Source organism: Meleagris gallopavo, chromosome 13 (assembly GCF_000146605.3).
Source record: "Meleagris gallopavo isolate NT-WF06-2002-E0010 breed Aviagen turkey brand Nicholas breeding stock chromosome 13, Turkey_5.1, whole genome shotgun sequence".
Classification (NCBI taxonomy): Eukaryota; Metazoa; Chordata; class Aves; order Galliformes; family Phasianidae; genus Meleagris; species Meleagris gallopavo.
In genome coordinates, this window is record NC_015023.2 from 1,485,223 (window position 1) to 1,502,374 (window position 17,152).

Below are 17,152 nucleotides of genomic sequence, written 5' to 3' on the forward strand. Positions count from 1 at the left end.
ATCAGTCCCATTTCTATTTCCCGTTTTTTCTCCATTAATTCTGTTACGCTGCAAACAAGTAATACTTCTCAGGACACTCATTTCCTGTCTGGATTTGCAATCATTCACTGCTAAGAGACTGCTGTTTACCTTGCCAACGTGATGTGGTAATGGTGAATCAATCTCTTCTCTGATATGCATTCGGTTCCATATCCAGTCTCTCTTAAGTCGTTTATGACTGGTATTGTTTGAAGAAAAGTTTTGTTTTGTTTTCTGATTTTCTTTATAAGAGAACGCTGGAGCCAAGAACAGTGAGAAAAGCAGAATAAGCTTCTTCATCTTCTTCTGAGCCTAGGGAGTAATGCAAAGCACGAGAACCATGTAAATAACAACAGAATCAGATCCATCAGAGAAAGCATGCATGGAAGTGCAAACTGAATTTCCTTCTAGAGGAAAGTTTGATTACTTTCTGTATTTCTTTCAATCTGCCTTAGAATCAGAAATTGAAATATCAGGCACAAAACCTTTCACAACACAAAACAGCTTCAACCAGATGATTCGGCAGCTGTAAAAAGCACTTAAAAAATTGAATCAGTAAAAAATGCAAGTTTTTAAAGCTATCATAAAACTCAGCATCCTCTTGAGCTACCATAGTTCATATGAAGAGAACATTCAGTACAAAGATGACCCTTTGTGCATTTCAGAAAATTTAGTTTGGCTACTGCTCATAGCTCGTGGGGGAGAGCTGCCCTGAGAAGCAACACCAGGGCTGATCCAGATCAAAGTTTATGTTAACTCAACTTGAAATGAAACGTTAGAGTTTGACAAACCGAAATGCAATGTTTTGACATGACCTGACACGAAATATGCTGTAGTCAATATGTTCATATAGAAACTATTGATTTAAAATAAAACTTTTTTTGTTGACGGAAAAAATGATTCATATGAAAATTTCAATCTATTCCAAGTTCAATGTAGCAAATTATCTTTCTCAGAGAGCTTGTTTATTGCATCAATTCCTTGTGTCTTAAAATGCGTAGAGGCACAAATAAAGCTCATTTATCCCTTATTCTTAGATTTTAGCACATACAAAAGAGTAATTCATAAAATTACTTTCAGGCAAAACCCTTTTTTTTACGTCATAAGTTAATATTAGCAAACTTTAGGCCTGGTTATCAGATTGAGTTCATTTCTTGTAGAAAAGCTGATTCATTTTTCCACTAAATTTTCCCTTTGCAAAATAAAGAACTGACATGGAACTTAAATGCTTCAATAATCAGACATTAACTTACACATAAATGACTTCCCATTAGCTTTTAGGAGCTGTCAGTACATACATCAAAAGTAAAAGTTAATTGTGATAAAGAAGTTGAAATCATGCATGTTGTTAGATATTGGATTAAATTAATATCTTTGGCATGATTTGTTGAGATTGTCAAAATTACACATTGGTAATTAGGTAATCAGTGTTACCCTGTGGTGCAGCATCATTATCAGTAAAAAGATTTTATTTACCATGAAATTTTGCTCTCTTTACAGTTGTGCATGACCTGCGGAATATTCCTTCTTTTATGAATGTGTGGGAAATGACTAAATAGGCTGCCTTTGAAGCCTCTATTTAATAGCTGAGCTGTGGCTTGTGCAGTTTTAGGGATTTATATAAAAGTTTTTGAATCTTTCTCTTCTATGTGTTTACTTTGCCCTTATTTTATTTTTAGAAAAAAATGAGTAAGATTTAGTTGTTTTCCTTTGCTTTATTTATATATCTCAAATATTCTACAACTGGAACTGTCAGGCACTGAATTTGATGCTGCCGTGCTCTGTCTTTTGTTCATAAAGTTACAAAATGTGGTAACCAAAGGAAAACCATTTGGCTAACGTCAGCTGGTACAGTCTGTACTTTAGGAAAAACAGATGGTAGTGTTTCATCTGCCATTTCCTCTTATTGCTGTGGGCCTGTGGGATCTCATGGGTTATTGCTGTGATGAGGTTAGCTCGCGAAACTGAGGACAACACTGCCCACTTGAGCTGCCATTCGTTTCAGTGCAACTGATACATTTACAGACCCGCAGAACACATTTTTAGCTTATATGTCAAATCTCAATTAAAGCATACTGATCTTGAAATGAATCTTCTTTGTAAAGAGCTCTGCTGTACCTTCCTGGTAACTCCTTCCTAGCAATGGCCCTGTTTTCAGTAATGTGAAGTTCGGGGCCTGCTGTGCCCCAAGCCCGACTCGTCAGGATGCTGCCAGCCTGCACTGAGGTTGTCACTGCTAACAGCTTCACAGGCAGGGGCACTGTGTGTTGGCTTTAATCTGTATTGAGGGTACTGGGATGGGTGTAAGAGCTCAGGGGCAGTGGTGTTAGCGTGGCTGTTCATGAGGATCCGTTCTGCAAGCTCTCCCTTGAAGTAAGTGGCCACTGTCTACGTGTTTCGCAGTTCAGACCTTGTTTGAAAGCTTGACCATCAATACAGAAAGCACTTATGAGAAGACTAAGATGTCCATTGGGCATATTTTTAATAATACCTCCTTGCACTAGACTGAGTCTTTGAAATGAATGCATATTTCGGCTGAAGCCTGAGCCAACCCTCCCACTCGGTGGACCTGTCTTCGTGTTAACAGATTTTGAGCTGGTTTCCCTTCCTTTAATCCCTCGTTAGTGCATTGCCGTCAGTACTTTCTAGCCTCCATGGTGAGGTAAATGTTCCTTTATGAGCAGCTTGGTGGAGCTTGGGGCTGCCCTCCGTATGTCAGGCTGAGATAAAGGAACCTCATGCACAGCATGGCTTCAGCTTCATCTGTGGTACCTCTCAGAATTTCTTGTTTTAGTAGGAGTAACACTGCACACTGAGCACTGTGCCCTGTCCTGAGGGCTATTCAGTACACAGGTCTTGATAGGGCAGTCTGTCCCTCTGTGATACTGTGCGAGTTCTCCATTCTGCAGCTCTTGGATCTGTGGCTTAGTTCTTCACAGTATTTCAGAATGCCCTTCTTTGGCAGCATGTACAGACACTTCGGTAGCAGGGCCCTGCTGCACCCTCTTAACAATAATTCAAACTTTTTTTTTTTAATTTAAGCCAGGACTGTACGTGTTCCTTAAAGTTAGCAGGGGAATGGCTTATTGAAATAGTTAAGCTTCTCATTATGCTCTTAAATTTTCTTACAGCGAATGATATTTTTTTCCACCAACGTTATTCATTTTTTGTATTGAGTTATTTCAGCAAATAACTCTTAGTCTGCAGGGTACTATAGACATTTAACTAAGAAATTTTGCTATTCAAACTGATTTATAAGACACCTGATACATATAGTGTAGTTTCTTCTTGCAGATTGGGAATAATTATTAAAAAAAAATCAAGTCAAGATGCAGACAATACTGTAGTGATTAAAAGTTTGCATTTTGCAAGTTGTTTTAGTAAGTAATCAAACAAGTGTGATGAGCAGCAAAAATAAATAGTGTTCATTCAATGAAAATACGTTTGATGGAATATTCTAATGAACATTTGTTGTTTTTCTGTCTTTCTTTCTTTCTTTCTTTCTTTCTTTCTTTCTTTCTTTCTTTCTCTTTTTTTCTGATATTTCCCTCTTACTTGGCTTAATTCTTGTTCTGAAATTACCCATTCAAGCTTACGTTAGGTTAGGTTAATTAGTTTCAAATCTTGTTCTATGCTTGCATGTTAAATAGAAGTTAGACCAAGCTTCTACATGAAGACTTTGATAAATATGCAGGTATCTATAGCTAAATAGATGTGTTGATCAGATTAAGGTCTTGTACTAATCTTAGAGAGTTTTTGTTTTGTGGCATTTGATTCCAGGCAGGACGGAAGAAGTGATATGGAATATCCTAAGAGGAATTTGCTTAGAAATCACTATTATACACCAGAGAAGAAGTGGGCACTTCTTGATCCCCTGTAATACCTCTTTAAATGTTTTTGTTTATATTGTTCAGATAATTTGCATACCTGATTGTTAGAAAAAGCTGGAAACTAAATGATTATTGACTGTTGAGTTGGAAACTTGATGATTTTCGTTTACAGTATCTTGGTTGGAAACTGAACAACGTAAATTAAAATGAAAAATCCCTTACAAAATTGAGAGTTTCATCAGGGCAGAAAAAAATAACAAAATGACTGATAAGAGAATAATACAAGATAGGTTGTATTCTGTTCCACGGTACTGGAAATGTTGCTGCTTCTGGTTGTCAGTCAAATCCCAGCTGTCCCACCTGCAGCAGTCTAAGTGCAGGGAGCACTAAATATCTGCAGTTCTGCATTCACACAGTTGTGATTAATGCCAAGCTTGAAGGAGAGCATTCGGCTCAGCTGCAGTTTTTGCCCCGGCCCCGCATCCCCTGTTCAGGTGAGTGTTGAGGGGATTTTAGGTGTTGTTCCTCTGGGTCTGGCCCCAGAGGGGGTCTGTATTGTCACAAGTGTTGTCATAAGCCTTTCCCCATCCCCTCCACTGTCTCCTCCCTAGGTAGCTCTGTGCAAAAATTCTGTTGAATTTGCCAACTCTTCAAACTTAGGTGTTGTTCATATGCAAAAATTTTACTTTGATTCGAGATCTGGGCACTTCCTATTCTTAATGAAGCCACATTAGATTTAATGAGGGCAGATTGACTCAGTGTCAGCTAACAAAACAACTCTGCCTTACAGAATCTAGTTTTACTGTACTTTCTCATTTATACAATGCATAAGACCAAAGGTAAATGTGTGAATGCAGTTGGCAGTGAGAAATAGAAAGGTAACCACCAAATGCGAGGAGGATAAATTATCTTTTTCTTTGCAATGCCTGTAGCTTAATGCATGCTTAGCTTGCTTTGCAGAAGGAGCATATTTGGTAAGCAGACAAAACAAGATTAGAAGAAAGTAGCCCTAGCAGTACTTACTGCTACATTTCAGGGACTGCAAATGGCTGTGCTAACATGAATGGATAAAGCCTTCTCAGATCTCTGTGAAAAGTACTGCTGCTAGATGAAAAGCTGTATCTCTTTCAGAGGGTACCTTTGAAGCACAGAGGACTTAAATTTCTTTGCCATCTCCTGTCGATGGACTGAGGTCAGCACTAACAGCAGTCTCAGATTTTTTTCTCCCAATTTTTTTGATCTCCTAATTAGACAACATTGCTCTAACCTGCTCTGACAAACCCGGAGAGACAAGGCAGCAAAGTAATCACACAGATAGAATTGTTACCTGCGCTGCATGTTCTCAGTGGCTTCTAAATTGCAAGAACGCAGTCCTCCTTTGCTCCGGTGAGTTTACAGTGTGAGAATAGTTAAGGGCACATAGTGAGTTCAGTGAGAATGGGAACCACATCTTCGACCTTCAGTGACACGTTGGAAAATTGTGCAACATTCATCTTGGAGCAAGCATTTCTTGTTGCTCTTTCTTTGAGTAAATTATTCCTCTGCATTTCTCTTATTTCTGATTGAAGCTGTCTTGTCACATCCTCTCAACAATGTACAATAATTCATTCTAAAATGGGTCTTTCCTGAGAACATTGTGCTGCTTTCTGGTTTCCAGCTTACTGAGCTGATTTAAATGTGCCCGGTGCCTGGCTGCTTAGTGTTATGGTGTTGATTGTCCTTATGTCGGCTTTATACACCTGAGAAGTGGCTTCCACTGATGACTAAACAGCCAGGAGCACAAATGCCTACCTGAAAACTGATTATGAAATGACTTTTTATGTGCATGATAGTACCTTCAAGTAAATAGCCACTTTGATGACTAAACAATCTGGAGTGCAAATGCCTGCCTGAAAGCTGATTATTAAATGGCATTTTATACTTGTGATAGTAGCTTTGAATGAACAGCCGCTTCAGCAGTATTTTATCCAAATGTGCAACTGCAAAAAAACCCCACGTCACTCTGTGTTGTGTGAGCACTGCTGTGTGCACAGGGTGCAGCTCATTTCTTAGTGCTGGAGCTCTGCAGTGGAGCTGAGGAGATGATTCTGTGTCTGATTTTGGCCCCCAGTTTATCTCCTCATGTTTCTTCTGAAGAAAAAAGACTTTTGATCCTGTGTGTTTTTTTTTTTATTTCAGCTCTAAGTTTCTGGTAAGTCTGGGGAAAATATGTCAATGATTTTTTCCCTGTCTCTTCAGCCTACAAAACAATTCTGTGTTAGATGGTAGAAAATGCAGCTTCATCTGATGGTTGGATGGAGTCCTCAGCCAGGACAGACACCTCTTTCAGAAATGAAAAAAATTGTTTATTTGTTGTTTATTATTGTTTAAAGGGACTATAAACACCATGAATATGGTGTGTATGTTGAAGATTTGTTTCTTTTGATTAGATGGCCCAATACAATGCTCCTGAATGGACAGCAGCCAGCAAAGGTCACCAGACTGATGGCAGGCAGCAAGACAGGGCTCCTGGTCTTTCAGTTGTTTCTGGCACAGAACTAGATAAAAATGGGGGAGGCAAAGACTAGTATTGGCCTTGAAAAAAATACATATATATTTTTTAAGAAACAAAGCTACCTCCACACCGATGAGTGAATAGCCATGCACTAAGGATGGTGAAAAGCAATAGCAAAACTGATGCCCTCCCAGAGCTTCCCAATTGCTTTGCTAGCATTTCAGCAAGTGACCTGCTGACTTGGGGTTTAAGAGCTGCAGGAAGTACTGAGGAAGGCTCTGAACTGAAACTATCAAATGCATGGTTGAAGACGGCATTTCCTGCACAGTTTAGAGAAATGTGTGCAGAAGAAAGTTATAAGAGGTCACAGTGATCTCCTTTGTTGAGTGTATAGATTTGCATTTTATTTGCTACTGGTCACCTCATCACAAACCTGAAAGGGAAACAAGATGTGTCAGCTGCATATCTGATCTTGCATCTGTAAATTCTTCCAACCTCACTGGAGTCTCTTTTACATCAGTGAGTGCCTGATAATGTTAGCTAGGTAGATTAACAAAACCAAGACTGTCAGCATGAGTTGGAGAAGAATAGCCTGTAGGAGGCTCTGCTTGTGTTCTGTGAACAACAGTGCAGTCTTATGGATGCAGTCACCCATTACAGCAGGCAGGAAACTGTGTTTCATGCTTGTCTGTCTTGACTGGGCTTTTCTTTAGGCACAGAAGAGTCTTTTGGAAGAGTTCATGTCTGTCTCTGCCAGCCAGTCACTGCCCAGCAGCTGTACTGAAGGGGTAGCGACCTGCTGCTGAGTAGGGTCACAACTCATTTGGTTTTGCAAGTAGCTCTGGACTGTAACAAGGGAGGAATTATGCCACTGTGGACAAACGAATGATAGCAGACACTGAGGTTAAGTGCTTTTTGTCTTCAGTATCAACAAAGAACAGCAAATCTTAAGGGAATCTTTACAATAAGTTATCTCCTTGAGGTACTTGGGCCATAATTCATGCTGTTTCTAAAGTCCAGAGAAGGTTGATTTTTTTTTTTCCCTTTTAACTTGAAATCCCAAAGCTGTAGGATGAGAGTAGAATGGGAGCTTCAAAAATTGCTTTCACTGCTTTGAATCTGACCCTTATATACAGGCATAACCTCCAGGACAAAAAGAAATGATTTTGTTGGAGGTATTACTTTAACTCAAATAGTGTTCCTTACAGAACTACCTGTTACAGAGATCCTGGTAACTATCAGTAGAGTTGTAACATATACAGCCTGTTAGCAAGACAGAATCACAATCACAGAAATCCTTCACAAATAGAGATTTTTTTGAGAGAGCTCAGAGTCAAGCCTATGGGATGCTCAGGCACCGAGGCCCACAAAAGCAGGAGGGCATTTAACTTCTGTTCATTTTTCTCAGTTTCTAGCATGTTTTTGAAAAACATACAAAAACACGTTTGCAGTTTGGAGAGTGCTGTCTACATTCTTGTATTACTCCCACCTGACAAAGAATAGATTAGTTGTAAAACTATTGACTGTGTGTTGCTAGTGTAGGTTTGGACTTGATTTCCTATTCACAGATAGACACTTGTTTGGCTTAGATCTTGATTTATCTATCTACATTCTATCTGTTCACTGTGAATCAGCTCTGATTTTGACTTCTATAAAACCTCAAACAGTACGCTTTTCTGGAACAGTTTGGAAGATATCATAGAATGAAAGAATCATTTGAATTGGAAGAGACCCTTAAAGGCCATCTGGTCCAACTCCCCTGCAGTGAACAGGGACACCCACAGTCAGAGCCCAGTCCAGTCTGACCTTGAATGTCTTCAGTTACCTGTGCCAGTGCTTTACTAGTCTTATCATAAAAAACGTCATTCTTATATCTGATCTAAATCTCTCCTGTTTTATATAAAATGATTTCCCCCTGTCTTATCACAACAGACCTTGCACAAAAGTCTGTCCCCCAGGCCTGGTTGTTCTGCGTTCTTTAGGGAATGACAGCCTTTGTGGAGCCTTTGTCTTTTTAGATACCTCCAGGGATCTGAAACGTTTCTGCTTGTGGCAGTGAATGCTGTACATGATCTAATAAAGCATATGACTGTATTTCTGTATACCTGTGCAGTATATATGAAATTTTGCAAGTTTCACATTGGCCAGGGGTAGGTTATTTTTTTAAAAATGTGGTATGTCAAAAGTCTTAAATAGTAAAGTTATCAAACCAGGAAGGATTACTTCTGTGATGCATGTGCACCTGCTATGATTTCTGTTCCAATCTTGAAGTAAAACATTTTTCTGTCCATCTGTGGTAATATGGTTTTTATCTGAGTTTCTTACTTGCAAATCTGACAATTGAGAAGCAAATTAAATACATGTTTTAATTTGTGGGCTGGTCTTTTCACAGACTTTGAGGAAGCATTATTTTTGGAGTAAATAAATGAGTCGTTACTGTTGTTGACGTGACAGTGGTGCATTATTCATGCAAAGGTTGTTTGCTGTGGTGAGGATGACATTTGTGATGGACGCAAAACAATAGTTTGATAGCATTAAAATGAGCGAAATGGACACTGACTGGTTTCTGCTATTCTATCCAGATTGCTTTTGCAGTGTAATTGTTGCTTTAATGGATGACTGTTTTCCTTTTATAAATGCATCCAGGTATGTCTAGACAGTAATCCAGCAGCCTTAGTGAAAATGTTGGCCTTCACTTCTCTCAGGAGACAAATTCTCATAAAGGTCTGTTACACCACACTGAATCATTAGGTGAGTTTTAAGAATCTTCCTCATTTCATACAGTCAGCATGCAGATCATGTATCATGCCAGGTGCAGAATCAGTGGCTCTACTCATTTTTCACAATAATGTTATTTGTCACTGTAGAGAGACTAGAGAACTGAAAATTTGAAACTGAGATGGTACTTGAATCACCGAAATGCTTCTGTTTGGTGCTGCTGAGGAGTTCTTATGATGGGCATGGTACTGTAGTCATATAATGCTTTACTACAGATGCTTTCACTAAAGTGACCCCAAATTGATTTAGAGTGTTTTAAATATGCAGTAAGTGGAGTAAGTGCTGTAATCTTTTGAAGCTTGTTTGCGATTCATAAGGAAATTATTAAACCAATTTATGACACTTCTATAGCAAATAAATATGGTATCATAAACAGAAGATATTGGCTTCCTCTTAGATGTTGATAGGATGAACAACACTGAGTTTAAGGCCATAACCAGTTCTCTTATATCTCTGTACAGCTCCTGAGCCTTGGAATCACAGCTATGAGGGTCAAATGACATCTAAGGAGAAGACATATTCTGGGTTTAGTGAGCATGTTCAAGCTTCTAAGTGGAGCCTGCATCTTTGGTACAGAATATTACCATCTCATATAATCATGCCACACATCACACAGATCTCTGTGCTTTGTTGATTTAAAGGGTTCCATTTCCTTAAGCCATCAAGCTCATAGGATCTATGAGTAGTATTATTTCTTTGCTCCCCAGATGTTGCTGGAGTGAAACTAACAATTAAATGACAGAAAATTTGTTCTTGGATACGTCTTTTGGTGGCAGTTGCCAAATGCTGTTGAAATCTGAGCTATTTTGAGGGTTTTCCTTTCTTTAAACATAGCCCTTCTGTTCTGAAATGAGCTAATAAGATGAGTGGAATGAACCCTGTGTGCAGAGTTTGGAAGAGCAAGCATTTTTTTCCCTATGAATTATTTGTCCAAAATAGAAAGTTAAGAGGAAAACATTTTCCATCCAGATAATTACTGATAAGGACAAATGCTGAAAATGGTGATGAAGTACGAGCATTATAGACAGGCAAATAATCTGTTCTCTTCTACACATCCAGAAAGTATGTAGTTTCAGTGATGATTTTGCTGTTTGGTTTACTTGTCTCTGAGAAGGGTCTCACTCATGTTGCAGGAGGACTGAGTCTCCATCAGTCTTGCTGACACTACCTGAAGTGTCTGTGGATGTTTCTCCTTGCTTTCTTTCAGCCAGTTAATGATTGTGTACCCAAGCTGCTCTGGTAGGAGAGGTGGAGATGTGGGTGCTGGCACACCTTAGACTGCATTGTCTGATTCTGGGAGTAGGGCTTGGGTGTGAAGGGGGCAGGAGAATCCTTCAGCAATTACTAGGCTCATCCTCTTGCAGAAATGGAACAGTGCTGATGTATTGGAGGTGTTTGTGATTGCTATAAAGATTCCTCAAGCATCTCCAACCAGAGGCTTTGTTTTCTACAATAAATTGTGTGCACATTTCAGAATCAATCTGCTTTGATTCTGCTCCTGGTCAGCTCAGCTGTACACAGAGATTAGTTGTAGCTGTCACTGAATGTTTAGGAGTTTGTCCAAGCTAGAACAAAATAAGATGACTCTGAGAATAATATATTATAGAGCTTTTCTACTTCCCTTTTGTTTTCACATAAAGCTTTCGTATCAGAGAGGCTTCCTGGCACAGAGCTCTGACTGAGTTGGTTTGATTAAGGAAAAGTCCCCATCATTTGAGGCACTGCATGCAACAGCAACAACTATATATATATGTGTGTGTGTGTGTGTGTGTGTGTTCAAAGTACAATATAGCTGTGTTTGCAGAAGATAAAATTTTGTTCTTTACGCCTTTCTCAACAAAAGCTCAGGAGCGAAAGTATCTGTCTCTAACATGAGCATCACGGGCAGGTCACTGTAACTGATATTTATCGTGCTAGCAGTAATCTGAAGCAGAGAAAACATGTTAGCTGTATGTGTGTGCCAATTCCTTTGACCAGATTATTCTACTCAGTAACTTGATGTGTTGGTATTTCTTCTGAAAATTAATTTTGTGGCAGATAAAGAAAGCACACATAAATCTCTTATTTTCTGGCTGGGCAAAAGGCTAAAACAACAGGGTGTGTCTGGATCTGTTTTGTTTGGTTATTAGTATTCGGTGTTTTTCCCTCTTTTTAAATGTCTAATTCAAATGTCAGTTCATTCTTCTCTATTTCCTGCCCTTATTCAACTAGACTTCCAGACCAGGCTTAATTAACTTCAAGACCTTTTCTGCCAACCCCTATAGTTACAGTCTTTTCCTGGAACATTTCCATTGTTAAAATCCCCATGTGTTGTGAGATGATACAAATGATATTATTGCTGTTCTTATGAATTTACAATGAGCCTTTCAATGTTTTTACTTACAGTTTAGCTCTCAGAGTCAGGGAAATCTCAGCTTCAAATCAAAATAAAACTAGGGAAGCAAATATCCAGCTTACAGTGCTGAAAAAGCAAGGCTAGGAAATTCATTCCACAGATGTAGGGAAGTTTAAAAAATTAAAGCAATAAGGAAAGCCGTCCTATGTTTTATGACATTTTTTAGAGCTAGATTGCTCTCTGTTAGGTTTTGTTTCCGTCTGGAAATGACAGTTTTGCCACTTGAACTAAGCTACAATGGTAGGTGCCGTGAGTGCTGTTACTTACACATTGTGTAAGTCTCTGTGGAAGCGATAAAAGTGAGAGCTGTGAGGGCTTTCATCAGGGTGACCCAGTGAGAGTTCTGCTCACAGGTGGTGGCAGCGAGCCCCTGCAAGGAGCCTGGCACTGCGGCCATGCTGGGGCTTGTTTTAATGAAAGCACTAACAGAACTGAATAAACAGGCACAATGTACTATTTTGATGTAGATTCATAAATAAGGTAGTGAAAAAAAAATCTAATGCCTTATTAGTAGTATGGATTGGTTGGTGTAGCCCTAACACAAGCAAACTAGTTCTCATTCAGACATTTCTTACTTATCTGAAAGACAGTGACAATAAAATCCAGTAAGATGCTGCAAATCTCTAAATTCAGGTGCAGAACTCGAGGTTCTAGAAAGGGAAGGGGAAGCTCAGGACTGTGCCTATGGAGGCTCTGGCTATGAAGCGGAACTCAGCACAGGAACATTTCCCATCAATGGCAGGATTTCCTGTCATTTGCGTGACAGCAGCATTAGGCCCTTAGTCTCCTCAAGCAGCACAAAGGTACACTTTGCACTCCAAGAGAGGATTTCCAGAACTCAAATTCAGAACAGATACCATCATAAAAGGAAGGGGAAAGACTGCTCCTGCCAAGGCATTACTCAGAAATGTGGACAAAGACAGAAAGTATTTGGCTGTATCTTCCAGGCATTCCGTGGAAGTGGGATTTCCCTTTATACTGTCCTACACAATAAGGACAGGGATCTATGTGTGCTGCAGATAACTTGCTTTGCACCCTGTGAGTATCACGAGGAGTCAGGAGGTGGTGCCAGACCTTGTGGGTGGGTATGGGAGCAGAGGAGGGTGCAGGGAGCGCAGCAGGGGGTGCCTGCAGTGGGGGCAGAGCTGGATGGAGTGCTGCTGATTTGTGAAGGCTGACTGGGAGCTTTTTAAAATAGCGCATTACAGAAACAGATGGCTTTTTCTCCTTAGGTTTTGACACAGTATGGTTGCAAAATCCCATAGGAACAGGAAGGTCTTGGTGACAACTAAACTGGGACAGGAGCACTGGCCTTTCTGTATTTTGAAACAAGAATAAAGAATTTAAAAGGTTCCTCCCTGGCTGTGGTGATGCTCTGTAACTCCTGGCATTTCAGGTAGCAAGGCTGGAGCAGAACAGTTCTTCTCTTCCACTGATCCTTGGTATGGTGTCTACAATCTCTGCAGTGCGTACCAGGTAACCGTGCCTGTCTTTCTCCTGAAAAATCAGCCATTCCTCAGGATCAACTCTCCACCCTTTCACAGAGTCTGCTTGATAACTCTTTGACGTGTAGCTCCTAATCTTGTATGGAATGGCTCAGCTGTACTTCTTGTCTAGAGATAAGTCTGCCAGAGTGCCCATCTTCCTGCCTACAACTTTCTCCTTACTGACAGGGAGTTGGCCATCTCTCTGTCCTAGCGAGTCTCCAGTTTACACAAATAGTCATTCTCTGCTTTAGTCTAAAGGAGAAGGGCTACACTGGGTAGGATTTTTGATTTGTAAAGCCCCAAAGACAGCAAGAAGAAAGACATTTGTTTTTAAAAAAATGCACTGAAATTTTCATTTTCAGCATTTTCAATGCATTTCTCACAGGCAGAGGAATCCTATTTTCTTCTTGGCACTAACATATGAACCTCTGAATTAAAATTCTAGAACCTGAGTCAAAACTGGAGTGATGAACACATGACAACCATGAAGATTCAGTTATCTCTGTTCTGTGAACCTCTACTTTTTTAGTAATTATGAAGTATTAGCTAGCCTAATGTGAGCCTGTACTTCTGTGAAAATGTAACCTGACCAACAGAAACAAATTCTTTGAAAAGATTGTCTATTTTCCATTTGAAATATTAATTAATTGAAATATTGACTTCTGGATGCATAGTGCAATCCTCTGTTCCGTACCAACTATAAATCAGGGGAGCCTTTAAACCAGGGATTTTTACCTATATCCTGTTTTCAGCTGTTTTATCTAACAGAGGCAGGATGTGAAACAAACCTGTTTTCTTTTGGCAGCAAACCTGGTAACTCTTTCGGTGGAACCTTCTCTACTTGAGCTCTCCTTGCAGCCCTGAGCCCAGCTCTGTGCAAGCTGCAGGTTTGGAATGAGACACAGCTGTCCCACGGCATGCTTTTGATGTTTGCATTTGCTTTGTAATGTCTAAATAACAGTTTTATGATCTTATGTTAAAGTGTGGAGTGTTGGGAAGTACTTAGTGTGGTGTGGCTGTAACACTGAGAAATAACTGAGTTAAACCAGGAATGATTTGTTAATTGAGTTTATCTTTTGCTTTCCGTTTCGTTTATGTATTGCTGTAACTTCACATACAGCTCTGCAGTACGCTGTGCTATTCTGAGGCATTCATATACTAAATTAAAACTGTGTCCTTTTCTCCTGATGGTCACTCTTTATTTAAGAACAGAAAATAACTCCTCGAGATATCTCAGGTAAATTACAAGTCAGCATTTCTGCTGTACGTTTCTGGTACACTGAGTGTTGTTACACAAATTAACTGGAGATGAGAAGCTTTTGTAAATCATTGGAGCAACCTTGCTTTTGTCTAGTTCTTTTTCCGGCATGAACATTTATATTACTGCATGCTTTTACAAATGCTGATGTGATGATTTATAATCAGTGGGGGCAGGAGAACGCTGATTAACTACACCTTTGTTAACTGCAATAGCAACCAACTTTCAATTTTTTTAGTAGCTGAGAATAGAACAGATTTTCTCACAGAAATTAATCTTCTCCCATATCTTTTTTTTCCTGCATTTCTTTCCTTCCTTTATCTTTATTACAACATGACAACCAGCACAGGAAGGTACTGTGCACACTGGCAGTTCCACTGTTGCAGACTAGAATTCTTCCACAAAAAGCAGTATCAATTAATCTCTTATGCATAAATGCTTCATCTTTCCAAGCTGTACGGTACACTTGTTGGCTCAGGTTCTTGCTGCACTGTCTTAAGGAAAAGATAAGCCTTTTCAACCAACTTTTTTCACCAAGCCTCTGTTGGTAAAATACCTTGTCAGGAAAAAAATGGTGTGTTTTGGACCTCTGAGATCAAGAAACTTGTCAAGTACGAATTGCTGGTGTTCTGGAACAGGAGCTGTAAAAGCCCAGGGTTGGGACTTAGGAGACCAAGGCACTGAGGTGTTTACCTAAACTCTCCTTCTAACCCTAAGCACCCTCAGCAGGTACAATAAGCCAGGGATGGCAGGTTTTTCTGGGGGTCTTCCTGCCTTTGGGTTGGTGACATAAAACCATGGCAGCTTTTCAAACACCAAGGGCAGCCCTCCCATTGCTGGAGCACACTGACCATGGCACAGCGTACACCTGCTCACTACACGCTGTACTAAGCCTGTAATCTTCATGTTGCAACTGGAATTGTTTTATAAAGGGCTTACAGCTGCCATTTGCAATATCATTTCAGTCCTTTTTCCATTGTGAGTGAACATTGGCAACATTATCTAAAAAGTACGGAACAGAGCTACAAAGAAAGTGTAATGTATTTTTTTCTGTTATGTGACCTGGGAAAACTGTGGTATAACCCAGGAAATCTAGAGATTTTCCTCTTCCAATGTAAACTGTGAACAACTCTGCTGTTGTCCTCCCTTACTTTTAAGTTCTATCAATATTAGGCCCAAAGGATGCTGTAGATATGTATGAAATTCATAGCCTAACCACTGGTATATCTTAAATTATTTAAAGCAGTAGAAGACATTTTTGGTGCAGATAAAAAATTATTGCAATTACCTCTAAAGCTGAAGGACAGCAAATACCGTTTGTTCCTTACCTGAGTCAGAGTTTCTAGAGCTTCAGTTTGTTCCCAGATGAGGCAAACTAAATTCAGCGGTGTCCCAAAACATTAAGCAGTACATAGAAAAAGAAGAACAAGCAGAAAAATCCACTTCACTTTTCGTTAAGCAATACTGGGAGTGTTCAGCAACCCAATCTCCAAGGTTTTCCAGCTGGAATCCGCCTTTTCCCATCCTGCATCCCGGCATCCTGTTATTGTTCCAACTCTTAGTAATGCAGTGAGAAAAGGGAGTGGAGGAAACAAGATAAACTTAGCCTTATTATTGCTCTAGGTACTTATTTGTTACTGCCTCTAATAAGCCAGCTGAATAAAAGGAAATCAGCTCTAAGAGAAAGGCAAAAGTCGGGACAAAAGTTAGTATTGGAGGTTTGGAAATTATAAAAAATGATACTTTAAATAGTGTCTGATATTTGATCAGCGCAGACTATGACTGTTTTGCTCAAACAGGGTGCTTTAAAGCAATCTGGAGATGTCTCTGTCAGGGTTTTTATACGTGCAAACTGGAAAGCTGAAGTCCTCATACAGCTGAGATGCCTGGATGTTAAATGGGATTTGTCAGTATTTTTCACAGGTAAAATTATGACCTCAGATGGAAGACGGTGTGGATGGGTCTTCTGGAAGGAGAACTTGTTGATTAGATTCAGCATTATGCCTCTATGCAGCTCATGGCAGCCAGCAGGGTGGGATGGTACTGAGGCTGGCTGTGCAGAGCATGGTGCTTCTGATATTGTCACCTGCCTAAAGTTTGCATCAGCAGGTTGTTCAGTGAGGCAGATCAGATGAGCCTTTCTTTTCTGTGGGCTTTCTTACAGCCTAGCCTGAGTACCCAAACCTTCTGTAGGACCAGGATGCCTCCTCTTCTTGCATGTGTTGTTGGCTGACCCCTATCTACGTCTCACAAACTGAAGGCAAAGGTGTAGCTCTGATATTGAACAGAACAACTGAAAGAGGATTTTTATTTATTTTTTATTTTTTTTACTAAATAATGCAGAAAGAAATCTGAGAAATGAGAAACTTAAATCCAAACCCACTTAAAAAAACAATCAAAGACAGTTTTAATAAAAGTAGGCAAATGTTCAACATATCTTAAGTAGGACTTTAAATAATAACGATCCACAGTTAAATGTTCTCTTGCTCTTATTTGTTATCACAATTCAGCACAGGTGATGGGATTGATTTTCTACCTGTCTCAAAGGCTGGAAGTGGTATGTTATTTCACATTCTTATGATACTCAGCTGCAGAGATGGATGTTTGAAAAATTTTGATACATTTGTTGTTCAGAAAGCTAAACGACAAATGAGGAGGCATTTTTCAAAGTCTTACTTAGGGAGACCAATGAGAATTAAGACCCCTTCCAAGAAAATAAGCTGTTCTCATTTCATTGCTGAGAGAAGAGCAGGGAGGATGTTGATAAAGAGTTTTCCAGGGAACTGCAGCTATCAGGTCAGGATGTAGCTCAGTGATAAAGTGGTACCCACAGCAGACAGCAGTCCTAGATATGATTTACTTTTGCAAATGACTTCAACTGTGTTTACGACC

The 17,152-nt window shown here is 39.7% G+C and overlaps 1 protein-coding gene across 2 annotated transcripts in view; it reads right to left on the reverse strand.

Annotated features, from left to right (window-relative positions):
* Window positions 1-15,779, reverse strand: part of CDH5 (cadherin 5) — a 28,524-nt gene extending 12,745 nt beyond the window's left edge. Inside the window, exons 1-2 of one of the 2 annotated variants that reach the window (XM_010717724.3) lie at window positions 15,589-15,779; window positions 130-330 (exon numbers count right to left, since the gene is read on the reverse strand). In XM_010717724.3, coding sequence (XP_010716026.1) covers window positions 130-318 — 189 coding nt within the window. In that variant the 5' untranslated portion in view covers window positions 319-330; window positions 15,589-15,779. Of the gene's footprint in view, window positions 1-129; window positions 331-5,175; window positions 5,270-15,588 lie in introns of those variants that run through there. The other variant, XM_003209822.4, reaches the window with a different exon arrangement.
* Window positions 15,780-17,152: the final 1,373 nt, after the last annotated feature.